At 43.7% G+C, this 16,016-nt stretch overlaps 1 protein-coding gene across 2 annotated transcripts in view; it reads right to left on the bottom strand.

Annotated features, from left to right (window-relative positions):
• Positions 1–16,016, bottom strand: part of LOC119442968 (motile sperm domain-containing protein 2-like) — a 56,252-nt gene that overhangs the window by 3,513 nt on the left and 36,723 nt on the right. The window contains exons 9-13 of one of the 2 annotated variants that reach the window (XM_037708062.2): positions 13,589–13,761; positions 7,792–7,894; positions 5,562–5,658; positions 4,506–4,632; positions 2,741–2,969 (exon numbers count right to left, since the gene is read on the bottom strand). In XM_037708062.2, coding sequence (XP_037563990.1) covers positions 2,741–2,969; positions 4,506–4,632; positions 5,562–5,658; positions 7,792–7,894; positions 13,589–13,761 — 729 coding nt within the window. The remainder of the gene's footprint in view (positions 1–2,740; positions 2,970–4,505; positions 4,633–5,561; positions 5,659–7,791; positions 7,895–13,588; positions 13,762–16,016) is intronic. The other variant, XM_037708063.2, reaches the window with a different exon arrangement.

Genomic DNA, 16,016 nt, shown 5'->3' with positions numbered 1-16,016 from the left:
ATTCCGCTGCCTCTGCGGCTGATCTTATCGATACCTCGAACAGCAGCGAGTCAGAGTACGCTGACTCTTCGTTGGACTTTGAGTCTGAAAGCGACGACGACGCAAACCATCCTGGAACATCGGCGGCCGCAGCCCGGCACGCCCAACTATAGTGCTTGCAGTTAAAACATTTGTAGCGAAACACCTGTTTAGTGAAATTTTTTTTCGGAGATAGTGCCTAATAGACGGCAATGTATTGTGTATATCTCAATTTTTGTATCATTTTTTCTTAGTAGATACAAGCGTGTATTTACAAACTTTGTTGAATTTTATCGCATAATCTTAATTTTTACAATTTATATCTTTCTATGATATACATCACGTTAATAAAACTTTTATGCGTGAAAAGTGCATTCATTTTGCTTTCTGTTTATGTATTACATTAAATATTGAGTCCAGTAGTTCCTCCATAAAAAAAAACATCTGCCGTAACATACAAAAAACACCTATTTTCCCCGTGGTAGGGAAAGAGCTAAGAAAGCTATTTGCTGAGCCTAGGCCATATTTTAGGCTTAACCGTGTTCAAGGCAAGCCGATCTGCCTTCCGGCATTCCCACACTAGTTACAGCACACTTTAGAAGACGTTCATTCATAGTGACCCCATGTTTGCCTTTGTATAAGATATATGAAAGGAAAGTCTGCGCCTGTAGAAATTCTCACCGCTATTTAAAGGTAGAAGTTCTCGTGCATTAGTCATGTGAATGCGAATGGTCCCGAAGTAGTTCCCGCGAAAACCTTGTTGTAATAGGTTTATATTGGAAAGGAAATGGGAGCACAAGAAAATCCCGGACTCCAATGCCCGCAAAAGTAGTAAAGGTGCGTCTGCATCTATTGTCTCAGCCCAGTGAAGTTCGATAAATTCGGGAAAGACTTATATGACTAGAATCCGTGGAATAAATCTACTGCTTATATAGTCGGCTCTATTTCTGAAGTTCAGGCTTTTCCTGCTTATCCATTATTTATTTTTATTTTTTTCTCTCCTCAGTGAAAGATGCAGGCCCTATCTTTCTTTTTCTCGACAAAGTAGACATCGTTCCTCAGTGTCTGGATTATCTTTGCAATAACAAACTTTTCACTTCATCCTGATACTAGGCATAAGGGTCGTATTTGTACAAACGCTGAGACTGGTGAAGGCATCAGTTCGTGGTAGCCCGGGATGTTCAAGTCTGGTCATTGTACGACCTAACTATGTAAATCCTAATCCGAGCTATGTAAAACCCAGCTATGTAAATCCCAATCGATGTACATGAATCGGAGGAAACCTGAGGCTTAAGTGTTGCAGTTGTCACTATTGGTCAGTTGGCATGCTCTTTCATTTCCTACAACTCAGAATTGAAACCGAGACTCCGAGCAACACCCCCATCATCGATGCGTTATGTATGCCGTCCAATCATCACGTACGCGTTATATTCATCATTTATTTTTTGTCGGTCAAGTTAAGTGCTGCAAAAAGGTGCGTAGAGAGAAGAACATGAAACCCCAACCAGCCCAACATTGTACATTGCTAAACTGAAGTTGCTTGTTGTGTTCGTGAAACCAACACAACATCGATGCGAAATTGTCACTTCCACTGAATGCTATGGTAGTGGAGAACGCGCGGAATGATTCTTGTACATATAGAGAACCGTTCAGTCAGAGCAGTGGCTCTCCACACTAGCGCCTGCGCAATAGCTCTATTGTACTCAAGCTCCGTGGAGCATAGCGTCCCTGCAGCTGTACATCACCTCATGCAAAGCGAGGAAGTCGAGGGTAGCTACCGCTGGCTTGGAGCGCTTTCTCCCTGCTTGCCCGAGCTGACTGCACATTTTCTTACTACATCCTGCTCAATTGGTATGTGTTGGCATCCTTGGTGTAAGATGGGCCCCGACAATGGCTACATCAAGAGAAATTAAGAACCAGAGGCGTACAACGTGTTCGCTTTGAAGTACTCTACTTTATACAGGCAGACGTACGCATTGCTCGCAGAGAAAGGTCCTTTTTTTTTGTGAAACAAAAAAGAGGTGCTCCATATTGATTGCTGTGTGTTTCCACTATCTCCGTTTCGATTAACTTTCTTCTGGCTTATTTACCCATGCAACAATACCTTAGCTTTGACCACTGTTGAAATAAAACAGTTGCCGCAGTCGCACTCCTGACGTCTCGTAGAAACAAGCCTAGGTACCCGTAGCATTCCCGCAGCTGTGCTATCTTCCAAAATGAAATACTTTCAAGTGATCACTTCGCGTGTGCCTTATTGTCTGTATCTCTACGCGCTGTTTTTGAGCTGTACTGCAGAATTAACTTTTTTTTTAACTTAGTGACAACCAACGGTAATTTTAAGCGGACATGATTGTGAATCAACATGTCACACATAAACGCTGCACTCCAATGTGAAAATCTGATGGCAGGTATCATTTTGCCCCCATTGCCCATGCGTACGAGGTTTCGCATTGTCTGCATCAAGGCAACAAATATACAAATGCCACAAAGCAGAAACGCTATTACGTGCGCAGTTTCCATACTTGAGTTGCCGCGGAGGGCGCACGTGAAACAATAGTTTAACGCCAGGTCATCTACATGATATCAAATTTCTAATCATAGTAATGGCTCAGAAAGGAAACTTCTACAGTCCGCGTGTACCACTATAATTTTTGCGAAGCGATGCAGCAATGAAAACGCGTTTGAGCATTCCCCGCTTCCCTTCACGGAGTGTCGCACGCACCTTGCTCTGGACGTCACCGACGACGTCTTGGATCATCTCGAGCTGGGAGGAGGTGCCGGGCGAAGAGGCCTTGGGCGAAGAGGCCCTGGGCGGGCAGAAGGACTGGTACGATTTCTCCTTGCCTAGGCCTGGCTGGCGCGGGCCCGTGGTGCCGGATCGGGAGGTGACCTCCTTCAGTTCGGACATCGGCTTCTGGGAGGCCATGCTCGACACGTTCACGCAGCGGAGCCTGCTCGCCGTAGTGCCATATGCGGGCGGTCCAAGAAGTATTAGGACAAAGCAGGGTGTTTCAGTTAACTTGGGCCAAACATTTAAAATATGCAAATGCTACGTAGCTGGACAGAACCTAGGTAATGTGGTTTCCCGTCGCTTGGAAATACTCAGATGATTTTTGCAAGCCGCCTAATTACATAATTAGTCTTAATTATTTATTCAACTTCTCAATTATTATAATTATATAAAAATGTCAATAAGAAAATTGTAGAGCGACATGAGAAACTCCTAAAACAGTTTCCTGTTGCTAAATACTTGCTACATGAAAGTGTTTTTCCGAGCGTGAAAGAAGCCCGCGAATACAGGCAAAATGGCAGCGCGACTGGCCGCTCGAGGCACTTTGCGTGCATTCGCGGGCACCTTTCACGCTCGGAAAGACACTTTCATGTAGCAAATATTCATCAACAGAAAGCTGTATCGGGAGCTTCTCATGTTGCTCTACAATATATACCGGGTGTTTCAGCGAACACGTCAAAAATCTTTAAAGGTTGTCTGTGGCAGATAGCATAATTATAGTTCGTGAGCTGGTCTACTCGAAGAAGCGGACATTACTCGCACAACAAAATTAAAATGCATAATTGACCAATTACCAAAAATTATCTAATTAAGTTTTTAATTATCTTATGGCCCAGTGTGCGTGCGTGCGTCATAAGGGGCGAAAATGTATTTAGATGGATGAGAAGAGTTTATTTGCCCAATAGTTTCGGTCGGTCGACCTTTCCGAGGGTCTCAAATCTTATCAGCAGCGCACGAGGGTCTGTAAGCCACGTGACTGCTATGCTAAGTTTACGTGTTTCGTGACGCCATCGGGCAAAAAAGGATGCAGCCACCAGGGCTCTGAGTGGTGCTGGCTAACACTCCCAGGGTTAGATCTGGTAAATATAGATACCCAAGTTAGTCAACGAATTGACAGCTGTCACCGTCGCACAATTGGCAGCGGGTTGTGGGTCTGGCTCCCACAAACGACAAGTTATCTTTTCGTGCCACTTTCATTTCCATTTATTATTTTCCACATTTCAATCTCATCCACAGTTAATTTCCCCCGATGCTTTCCTAGGCTTCATTGTCTGTTAGCTTTGCATGGTCACGATAATATATATATATATATATATATATATATATATATATATATATATATATATATATATACCGTATCAGACTCCTGACTGTAAATAGACCGCGCAATAGGCAGTCAAGTTTGCTTGTTATACCAGCTGCCAGACAGTCAGTCAAAGACGAAAGCTACACAGGAGTGAGCACCGTATTGTTGTTCTGCGTCAGTGAAGTAAAGAAAACCCTTCGCACACGCAACAATTCCGCTCTAAGCCATGCGAGAAAAGATTAAACGAAGCGGCCTGAAGTGTGCGTGACCGAAAGTGCCTCTCTGGGGCACAAGTCCATTATAGCCGATACAAAGAGGGCCAAAGCCAAAGGAATACGCTGGTAGAGAACAGCGTCCAACGCGTATTTCTTCTTTTTCTGTTCCACTCACCGGTGTTCTTTGATGTTGTCCTTAGCGACGGATCTCCAGTGGTCAATGAGCTCGCGTGGGCTGATCTCGAGCGTCTCGATGCCCGTGGTCATAATGAGCAGCTTGTCCGATGCGTGGAACTCCGAGCCTGCGCCACACGTCGAGATCAAAGAAAGGCGCACTCGAGCCCGCGAGGGACTTTTCCGGCGTTTACTTCTGTGTCGAGAGGGCCACTTCACTCAACCGGTTAGTGCATCCAATCGCGTTAGCGGTCGCCGTTAAACAAGGAAGAAATTGTCTGGGAAACGACGTGGTTCAGAGAACGCTTTATCTCGTGCCCTGTGTACTCAAGTACATTTGACAAGCTATCGTTAGGTTACCCCGAATGTATTAAAATAAAAAAGTTAGAGTACGAGTCTAACTGGGCAAGAAAAGCATACATCGCAATTCTGCGACGTATAGGCGACCTACATCGCTTTATTCCGGTTTGAGTACTGTCAGGTAGATCACGGATTTTAGATATCAGGCCCTAGCTGCCCAGTATTTCGTTGGATAACCGTAATATGAAGCCAACTAGCAGTATAAGAAACGTATAAGAAATAATTTTATTTTAGTCAATAAACTTGGGGTCCTGAATCAAAACGCATGTCCTAATTGTCACACTAACGAGAGCAATCCTTACTTTTTTTGCTTTTTAGCTGAGTAAATTTGGTCAAGACTGTTGAGCGATTCAAAGATTGGAGTGTTTATCTATTTGAATATGGAAGGGTAGGGGGGGGGGGGGGGGGCGAAAACGGAGGGAGGAGTGCCCAGCTATAGCTTTGATGCATGTAGCAGGTAATTAAGTGTTTAGTGTGGCTTAAATAAAATCAGGCCTCAATGTTATTGATTCTGAGACATAAGACGTGGTTTGATTAAAAACTTGCCATTAATGATCGTTGTTGAGTTTCATTAAATTGCAATGAATTAACAATTGCTGCATTTTACGAGCCAAACCAATGATCCGATTTGCAAAATGACTTCTTTAAGAATTGGGGGTTTTGTGGTGCACCGATGCATGCGTTCACGTTTTCTTACCTGGATTTTGGGCCACATTGACGCTCACAGTACTGTTCAGAGGAATGATCCCAAAGAATGGCTTTACCTTGTATCCATCGATGTTGTTTGTCTTAATCTGAAAGTAAGAGTGACACAGGATGACTTGGTCATTTCTTTCTCGACGGGGCGCCGTCGAGAACACACTTAAATTGGGAGAAATGCATATTGATGCTATAACTCTTTCGTCACCGCGCCTGTAGAAATCGATTCCTTTGGTCGACAGTTCTTTTACGCTTTGTTAAACATTTCTGTTGAAATTCCTCTCCTAGCAGCGCTATGCACTGTCTGAAATGACGATTGAACTTCAACTATTCGTCAGATTTGACAATTTTTGGCATATTGGGGAGTCCGGAAAAATAAAACTGCCTGGAGGTATGATCGAAACTAGCCTACAGTGCCCCCTAGCACTTCCTCAATAATATGACGCAAATTTGTGCTTTTGCCTAATCTGCAACATAATTTTTAAATGATAGCAGCAGTAAGGACATGGCAGCTTCTGTCGGGTTGTCTAATTTGCCGATTCGGTGTCTAGGTTGTTTTAACGATGTGTCATGTGTGCGTGTTACTTTGATAATTGCGTTCGGCTAATATCAAGTGCAGCTTTATTTTTCCCACCGTGGGTTGCTGTTATGCATCAGCGTTTAGAAGCTGTGTACAAATCATTACGAGCAATTCTTCCCGTCGTGTGGGGTTTTCACTAATAAAAGAGACAGCGCGCCGTCAATACCAAACCTTTACTAGCAGTTCAATCTCTTACATTTTGAACACCGCCTGTACAAGTGCTTTTATTCATTACTGCACAATATCGGGAAACACTCCCTATTTCTGTACAGTACTGTATATATGAGCTGAACATAGCACGTGGAGCCTCCAGTGCCAGTTGAACGCGCACTAGACCAGCTTGCCTGCACAGATACGCTGATCGAACGCAATAATCAGGTATGAGGAGGCTTCTGCATGCTTCCTGACCTGACAACTATCGCTTCGCGAGGCCTGAAGAATGCAGGAACAAAACATAACCAGGCACCTGCTGCAACGAGCAAAAACAAATGTTCCCTGTACAATAGGAAATTTCCCGTTTTCGCATTTCCGAAACAACCGCTTTCCCGCATAGTATGGGCATCACTATGGCTAGTACTGACGCCAACAAATGTTCATAATAAAACTAAACAGCATACGAATAGAACATTCCTTGCTATTTGATTCTTATTTGTTTCAATAATTCGCTATTCAGAATTTCGAATATTCGCTTCTGTTTCATGAGGGATAGCAACAATTAGACTGCAGGGTGAAAGACGGATGCAAGTATTAAATGTTAAAATAATTCTGCCACACAAAAGCCGTGGTGCAAGCGTAGACCAGTTTCTGAGCGAACCTTAGGAGATGTTTTTTTTTTATTATTATTCACAATAACTTAGTCGTTCCCAAAAATACTTATCACTTTAGCATCCTGCAACCTGTTGTTTCGATTCAGGCAATCATTTCTCTTGGTCAATGACACCACGTTTTTATCCCTTTAAACCAATGCGCGATGCTGTATATCCGTAGTGCGACACTTCAACGAACACAACACTCTACGTGCACCTCGTGGCAGGCAGGATTTTTTTTTTTTTTTACCTTTAACCATCACGGTAAACCAGATATCATTCCATTTCCGTTGTGGTCATCATTCAGCTGTTTTTTTCTCAATTGTAAGATGTTGTATCGACCCTAAAATTAGTTGTGAATGGCATTACATGAACCAAATAATGCAAATACGGCTTGTTTACCAAATGCGCGCCGGGCCACCTCTCTTTGGTAACTTTAAAGCGCGAAAACAATCGTTGTTCGATTCAAGATACGAAAGTCGTTTTTCTCGAATGTTCGTATTCGATGCAATTCCGAAATTTTGCTATTCGAACAGCCCTACCCCAACACTTTGTTTTTGATAGTATACACCGATCAGCACGCGAGAAACAGAACGTCTTGTTCTATGTGTCCTTCCTGCGTCTTTTTTTTTTTTTCGTTCTGTCTGGCCTGCGCTTTTCAATAAACCAAGTATGCAAAACCAAAGTTTTCTGACAACGTGTTTTCTTCTCCTTCATTGACCAAATTCAATCTCCGCTTAAATACTGCTCACTGCCGACTTTATCGGCCTGAAAGTTAGTCTTGTGCAGGCAGCGCTGTGCCAGTCCAATAAGGGTAAACTTGCGGCAAAAGCGCGCCGTACCTTGAACGCGACATGGCTGTCCGAGGTGTTAGTGAGAACCAAGCTCCCAGCATGCTTGTTGAGGTCAGGCTCGTCGGCACCAAACACGAGGTCGGTGTCAGGCCTGTCGTCCAGTCCGAGCAACAAAATCCGGTAAGACAGAAAAAGAACAGTAGTCAGAAAATTGGCGAGCAAGTGTGGCAGGCAGCTTAAAAAACATACGTAATATTACCAGAGATTACAAGAAGAAGGCAGAACACAAAATGTTCAGCCGCGTGCATTGCATGACTGCGAAGCTCGCCAGCAAGACTTGACCCGCATTCCCCATTTGTTTGGTGGTATGAGTTACAACAGCACGAATATTTATTTGGGCAGCTAGAAAATCTAGAATTGGTTTAATGAAATGTCTCAGGTTGTGGAATTGTAGATTCGCGCTTTTGTTCAACGTGTTTCTATGCGACATGGGCTTTCTGCAAAAAAAAAAAGGCCGTTCAGAAGTCTGCGGGCAGCAAAATACCGAAATGCCGAAATAAACTGACCTGGTTAGCCTCTGTCGGTAGGCCGTCCTGTACTATCTATAGACAAAAGGACAAGTCTGTGTAAAGGACACAACAGTCAACTGGATGCCTGTATAAATCTATTCGCTGTCAAGTTCATTTTATTAGGGTTTTTTTTTTTTTTCAATGCGCTTCGGAATTTTATCACCTCGTCTGTGTATACCCTCGTTAGGCCATACAGGACTTCAAGATAGTTATGATCTTCACGTACCACTTTATGATTTGCCAAGCTTTCTTAAAACATTGTCATGGCAGATAGTAGTGCGAATCCCACTTTATCGCTGGATTACTTGATGAAACGGGCACTCTTAGCAGAGAAAATTGCTATTGGCGATCGGTTATGTCTCCATGATACCACTAATTATGTTTCGTGCACTTATCAGATCGAAGCAGATGTTGCAAGTGCGAAATTAAAGCCAGCCTGTGCTCATACATGTTCATTTACTACAAATAATGGAACTAATCGATAGCGAGAGATCCGAGGGGAAAATATTTCACAAGTTTCCTTACTGAGAAAAAGCATCCTTCTAACAGCTTGACAATGCTAGAGCTGCAGTTGGTGCAACTGCTTCAACGCTTATTGAGCTGAAGTGGAAGAGAAAACAGATAAAACAGATAAAAGGGAAAGACGCAAAACGGAATGAAGCAATCAACCTAACCGGAAAGGAAATGCGTCCCGACGCGGACATGTTTTTTTTTTTTTTTTTTTTTTTTTTTTTTTTTTTTTGCTATTGAAACACATCCTCTGTAGTTTATGCCGTAACAACGCAATAATTGTTGAGTTTGAGAATGTCCATGTCCCATGCGCATATTACGGAAACAAATTTTTATAATAATAAGCCGCTCGATAGCAACGTGAATTCATCCACGTCGTTGTCGCATTAGAATGTGGGAATACGTCCAAGAATCGCGACGCCCCAAGAACAGCTTCGAGCCCGACGTGACCATCGCATGAAATATCTTGCTGGTAGGCGATAAAGTTACCTGCGTCGTGCAACATCCGAAACATGCAGATTTACGTTAAGATAGGGTATTTCAAAGTCCTTATGATTTGTTTTCTAGCGCAATTGCATTTCACCTGCAGGTCTGTCTCGAATGGTACTAACATTTTTTTTCTTTTTTTTTTTGCCATCTACAAAGCGACATGTTCGAAAAAAAAACACATTCGGCCTTTTCATACGAGGAAAAACACGTTCGAAACCGTCTACCGAAAATCATACGTCCTGAACTAGGGCCCCAACAGAACTTTTTTTTTTTGTGTGTGGGTTAAATTCAAAATCCGGAAAGAACTTCGTCCGTAAGGAGAGCACGGGGCGCTGTCCAATAACGTCGGATTTTTGCCGCCTTTTCGAAGGCATGACAGGTCGTACAAGCTGTACGGCGCCGTTGGACTTTTTACATGGTGTCGTGTACTACATATTTTGCATGTGTATTATTGTCGGCCCCCCTGCTGCCTTGTGCCCGGCAGCTAACCATTTAGGTAACTATGTTACAGAGTACGCTTAGCGGCTGTAAGACAGGAATTAAGTGCAAGAATTGAACAAGAGCAAAACAAAAATCGCGCCAATGGAGGATACAATAAATAGTTGCGCCCACGGACACTGGTGTAGCTGCATCTGCAAACAGAAGTTGGGAACTACTGCTGGAACTAACACAGAAGTTGTGAACTGAGTGGCAGTTCTGATGGAAGCTTTAATGAAAGTAAATCTCAGTGGAATCAATTTGGTTAAATACTACGCAATATCGGTCTTGAAGGCAGCAAGTGAAACAAAACCATGCTCGGCGCAGGTTTATCGCGCCGTCAGACGATGATTTCATTTGTCAGTCAGAATCGAAAAAAAAAAACTCAGAAAGGAACAAAAGACTTTCTGTACTGACACAAATGTATGGAAACTCCCATCTTTCTCAAAATATTAAACGCATCGCTACCCAGCAAACCACAGCCGATTCTAACCACGCTTTGCTTTTTGAATTTCCACGTCGAAAAACACTCTGGAGTTCGTATACGCTATCAGTGCAAACTGCTTGCTGTGTCATTTGCGTTGTTAAGCATAACGAACACCTTGGTCTTCACTTCGTCAAGTCATGTCACAGGGAGCAGAATTTATCCATGGCGAGTAGCCATAAAGCTCTAGAAGAGCATCCCGCTAACTATATCTACAACGTCCATCGTCTGCTTCTCGTCTTCAATGTAACCCGTGTCACGCATCCTTTCGCAGTACGGGAAGCAAACCAGCACAATTCTACTACACATATGGTGTAAGCGTGACAATCTTATCGGCAGAAGTAAGGTGTATTTATCAAGATACATTATTATCCAAGTATGACGGAAAACGAATTGCAGCTTTGATCGCACATAATGGGTGGCAGCCTTTTTCAGGGGAACATTTCTTTTAAGCGCTTTAACATAATGGAAAGCTGAGCACCGTATCCTAGTGGGGATGTACGTACAGCCGACCGCAAAGGTTTACGAGATGTGGTTTCCCCTGGAAATGTGAATTACTGTCCTGTTAAGGCATGACACTTCTAATTTAATGAATCACTGTGTAGGTGGCAAAGGCTACATGCTTGAACATTTCATTTGAGGCTGTGTGACCACGCTTCACGGGAATTCAGCTTCTTGGCAGATCCTGCATCTCGTAAGCTTTTGCGGTTTACAGTGCTCAACTCAACGATTTTTTTCCTGGCGCAGTTAGAAGGGAGACCTCTTGGTCCGTACGATGGCTGTAAGCGTTTGTTCCACTTGCTTTCGCCTAACGTCGACAATAATTACTGAACACCATCTAAGTAACGATCACACTAAAAAAATACCTTTCTGAGAAATGGATTTGATACTCCCTGTAGCAGGCATTCCCGTCAGCCAGCATGACCAGAGAGAGTGTGAGCAGTGCCATAACATTGAGCACCACGCTACAGAGTATTATACAAACGATAAAAAACTGGCGGTAGTACATGCGGCATCCGCTACTATAATGCGGTTCAACCTACACGAGTTTAAAAATTAAATTATGGGGTTTTACGCGCCAAAACCACGATTTGATTATGAGGCACACCGTAGTGGGGGACTCCGGAAAACTTCGACCACCTGGGGTTCTTTAACGTGCACCTAAACCTAAGTGTGCACGGGTGTTTTCGCATTTCGGCCAACCGACACGAGGTTGAAAACTGGTGCATGTATCATAGCTAGCAACACCGTCGGTTTGCCAACGTGGTCATGCTTCCTTGCATGGAGTTGGTGCAAAGTAATTTTCGCTTTCCACAAACATTTTTCTAGAAGCTACGAATTTTGGAGCACATTTATGTATTGCCCGCCTACGGAATCATAGTGAACCCAGCTACCATTTAATCGTCATTGTGTAAGCTCACCCTTGCGCAAGTTAAAATTGTGCCACTCCACGTCAGCTTGTTAATGATAACTTTTCCGACCTATCAGAGATTCTCTCGTTATCGATTTTGCCAAATGTTTGCCAGCACGTATTAGACAAAAGCGCGCAGAAGTAATTCGATCGCTTGAGGTCTCGCGACTAAAATATTTAAATCTTGGCTGTTGACGTCCATCTCGCTCACTGCAACTATTTCGGAAATTCTGCTCAGAAAATGCTTAAACACAACAAATGCCTAAACCACACGTAATAGAAATGACTCGCCGAGATTTCTTCGATCTGAAATAATGGGTCGATATTCCGCGTCCGCGATATTCCCCTTCACGCCATTCGATCATCCCTTATTCTTACGCCCCACAGCATTTCCTCCCAATGGATGAACACGTCAGAACGGAATCCCTTCAGGACTAGCGTCCCGAGATATTTCGCCAGCGTCTCTCGAGCTTCCCACTTGCCGGGGATAAAGCCGTGAAAAGCAGTTGTGACAAGACCGAATAAAAAGTCCACCTGAAACAAATAAGCACTTTGTTGTAGAATAAAATTGGTAATTACTTTTGCACAAGCTCAATATGTTATTGTTATTAAAGTTTACTTGCTATTTAGAATGCTTTGTATGTGAATTGCTAGTCGGATTTGTCTTCTCCGTGCCAGCGTTTCGCACAACTTTCTTCAAAATATATCATTTTGAATATCAAAAACCATCAGCATGACATCAACTGTCCCTTCAAAAATTTTAGCCAGATTTGGCAACAAGCTTACATCTGAAATTCTAAATTCTGGCCAGAACGCAAGCAGTGAAAAAAAAAAGATCACTGTGCACAACAAATCGGTGAATATAATCATGACCTCCTCTCGCCCGGCCGCACATTCAGAATAAAAAATACGAAAGCGATAGAGAAAAGAAACAAACTTGTGAGAACCGTCCCCGTAATATGATGTTCGAGCTATCATCAAATACCCATGATGTCAATACCGCGTAAATGTATGCCGCGCGCGCAAATGTTCTTTTTGTTTACGTTGATGGGTTAATATCTATAGTTAAACTAGGTTTTGTGTCTGCCAGTATGAAAAAAGGTTGTGCGCGTCTTCCAGTATGGAAAAAAAGTTGTGCCCTTCATAGATGTGCTTTTTGAAAGACTTGAATGCCCTCTCTAAGTTCGTCCATATAGCTTGTCGTTTTTTAGAGACTTTTATTGTTGAAAGATTGCAAAAGCCTGGATAAAAGCTCGACTGCATAAGCTTATATTGCTACATGCGCAACGCATGGTTGGACAAGTATAACCTACTTGCTCGCTTAAATTTCAATTCACTGAATGTAGCATTCCATATAGGAGAAAAAATGGCGTCTAGCTCTCGCGACCCCTCTAGGGGGCTAGTTGGCTGTGTCCAGATATGATTCTATGTAACGCAGAAAGCTTCGTGATAAACACAGTATTGAACGATTAACATTGGATTACTGCAGAGGTGCACTGCAATGTACACACACCGGCCACCAAAGGCCATAGGCCGTAAACTGAGTTTCCCGCGATTGCCATATCGAGACTGCAAGATCCGTTGACCCCGTGAGCCACACTGCAGGGAACAAAATGTATTAAAGACGTCACTCTGGCTTAAAGTTTAAGCAGGGCACTCAAGTGCCCCGAGGAGACGAAATCTGAAGCAGGAAAGCGCATGGTTCGTGTTTAACAAGTCACATTCGAATGCACACACCGCGATAAATGTTCTCTTCAAAAGGCGCTCGGCGCTCACTCTTCGTGCGAATTGCGATTGTGTGTCAAAGACTGCAACGCCCGACTGATCTCTACCACTGCTTGCGTAAGAAACGTCACTGCATATACGCCGTGCTGAGTTGTGGTAAGCATGGTCCGCAATACGCACTCGACTTTGATGAGCGCTGCGTGGTCGTCGGTGTCGGCGCTGCTGCGCACCGTGAACATGCCGAACCGACTCCGGTAGAACTCTTCGATGGCTGGCGTCCGTGGGATCCGCTCGCGAATCACCTGCATCAGCGATGCACGGCTGAGACACGGCTCAACATCAGCTGGCCGAACCTGCCGCGTTCAAGGCACGAACACAAACAAGAGAAGGAAAGGGAACAGACAGGTCCCTTGATTGATTGATTGATTGATTGATTGATTGATTGATTGATTGATTGATTGATTGATTGATTGATTGATTGATCCTGTGAAATATGAGGGACGCCGTAGTGCAGGGCTCTATAAGTTTTCTTCGACCACTCGGTGTTCTCTAATTTGTAAACAAGAGAAAGAGCAGATCAACTTGCCGGCGCTCCATCATAATGGCAATTTAATGCGGCCGCTGCGGGCGAGAAGTGGACTCTCGACTTTGTGCTAAGCAGAGCGCCACCATGGTAACTGAAGCTGCCACTGCTGTGGCGATGACTCCACTGCGTTTATCTTAATTTCATTTATATTTTACATCGAGTCGGGGCAATGGCACGTGTTTAAACTTTGTCATACATCAAGGATAGCCTACTCCAATCGGTACTGCTATGGGCGCATGACCTGTATGCGTAACGATTGAGCATAAAAATGAAAAACGCTAGAAGCTTTCCACTCATTCCTGCCATATGTACAGTTGTTCCTTTAGTACGTGAACAATGGCACTTGTGTTGTAGTCAGAAAGCATAATCATCGTGGAACATGGAACCGTTTCTTCGGTTTACAATTCCGGTAGAGGAATCCCATTCTTCCACACCCTGACGGAACGTTTCCAGGAAAGTCTGGATGTTTCCATGTGCGTGAAATGTGCGCATCCAGGAAGGTACAGTCCGGCCCACTGTTAAAGGGAACAATCGAATGTGCGGCTTTTACTTTGTGCGAGCCGAATGTGTACCTTCTCCGATACCGGTGCCAAGGGACCACGTCACGTATACTTCACAAGGCCCGCCTCCATTTTTATTGTCTCTCGCACCCCCAATTTCTTTTTCTTTCTTTTTTTCTTATTTTTTATGCAGCGTGGCGCACTTCAGTGGTGATCTGCGCGTTCTGCAATGAATGATTAACCGAAGTAACATGCCATAATCGGTGACGTTGGAGGCAGTGCACCCAAAGTAAAGGCGTTTGTGCGTGCCACCCTGATCCCTGGCCGGAAGGAAGGGATCCCTCAAGAGGAATGGCACACAGGGCCTTCCTTTCATATTTCAGGTGTTTACGCACCGTACAGGCGGTTTGATGCTGTATACACGATCGTCACCGCTTGATCTACGCAACGCGATTGCCTGTTTGCAATGCTACCAAAACCTGGTGAAAACCCCTTTAAGAAGCAGCAACAATTGATAAGGCTCATCTGCAGCACGGAAAAAGTAGAGCTACAGTGTGGGCAACCAAACGTCCCCAATGTGCCACAGATAATCAAATCCGAACGAAACCCACAAAGCAAGCTGAGACGTGATCTCGTGAATGTGAAGGCGCTGCGTGGACATTGCAAGTTTTCCATGTTGCGTACAATACGCCGTGTGTTGAAGGTTATTCCTTATACATCAGCGAAAACCTGAACAGACGTTTGAAGCAATGCAAGAAAGGCGTCAAGAAGGGTCCCGCGACGACATTTGCTTGCATTGAGGGACTGTGACGGCGCGAGATTCCTGGCAATGAAACTGCCTTGGAAGTCGTAAACTCTTATGGTTATACCTTAGGCGTCCATATAACCTCGACACTTTCCTGGTCTTGACACATAATAACGCAATCAAAAATACTAACCGCATGCTAGGTTATATTCGGCGATACTTCTGTTCCTTCATCATTAAAGGTAATTTTATACAATACGTTAATTAGGAGTAAAATTGAATACGCTTCATCCATCTGGCCTCCGGATTCTGAAATCCCGATTGAATCACTTCAACGAGTTCGAAATATTGCCACGCGTTTTATTTTTGGCAATTATACGTATAGTCGTACAGCATGCGTGACTTTCATGAAAAACTTCTTGCAACTCTCTCCTCCGCTTTCTAGCCATTGTAAATGGTTTCGCCTTGTTGTTTCACAAATTATACTTACAGAATTTCTATCTGCGCGAAAATCTTATTTCACTGCCAACATATGTTTCATCTCGCATTGATCGTCGCCACAAGGTTGGAATGTTGCAGTGCCGCACTAGAGTCTGTCATGAGTATTTCATTCCCAGGACTTCTCAAGAATTGAACCACTTTCCCGGCGTAATTACTGCGACTGAAGAAAACGCCAAATTTCGCATAGCCATATCCGACATCATCACTCAAGCATCACTTGACCTTAATCATTAGCTCTTGCTGCCTTATGTTTGTTGTTTCAGTGTTTGTTTGCTT

The sequence above is a fragment of the Dermacentor silvarum genome, chromosome 2, assembly GCF_013339745.2.
Source record: "Dermacentor silvarum isolate Dsil-2018 chromosome 2, BIME_Dsil_1.4, whole genome shotgun sequence".
Classification (NCBI taxonomy): domain Eukaryota; kingdom Metazoa; phylum Arthropoda; class Arachnida; order Ixodida; family Ixodidae; genus Dermacentor; species Dermacentor silvarum.
Note: the sequence above shows the minus strand (reverse complement) of the source record. Positions and strands in the feature narration are given on the sequence as shown.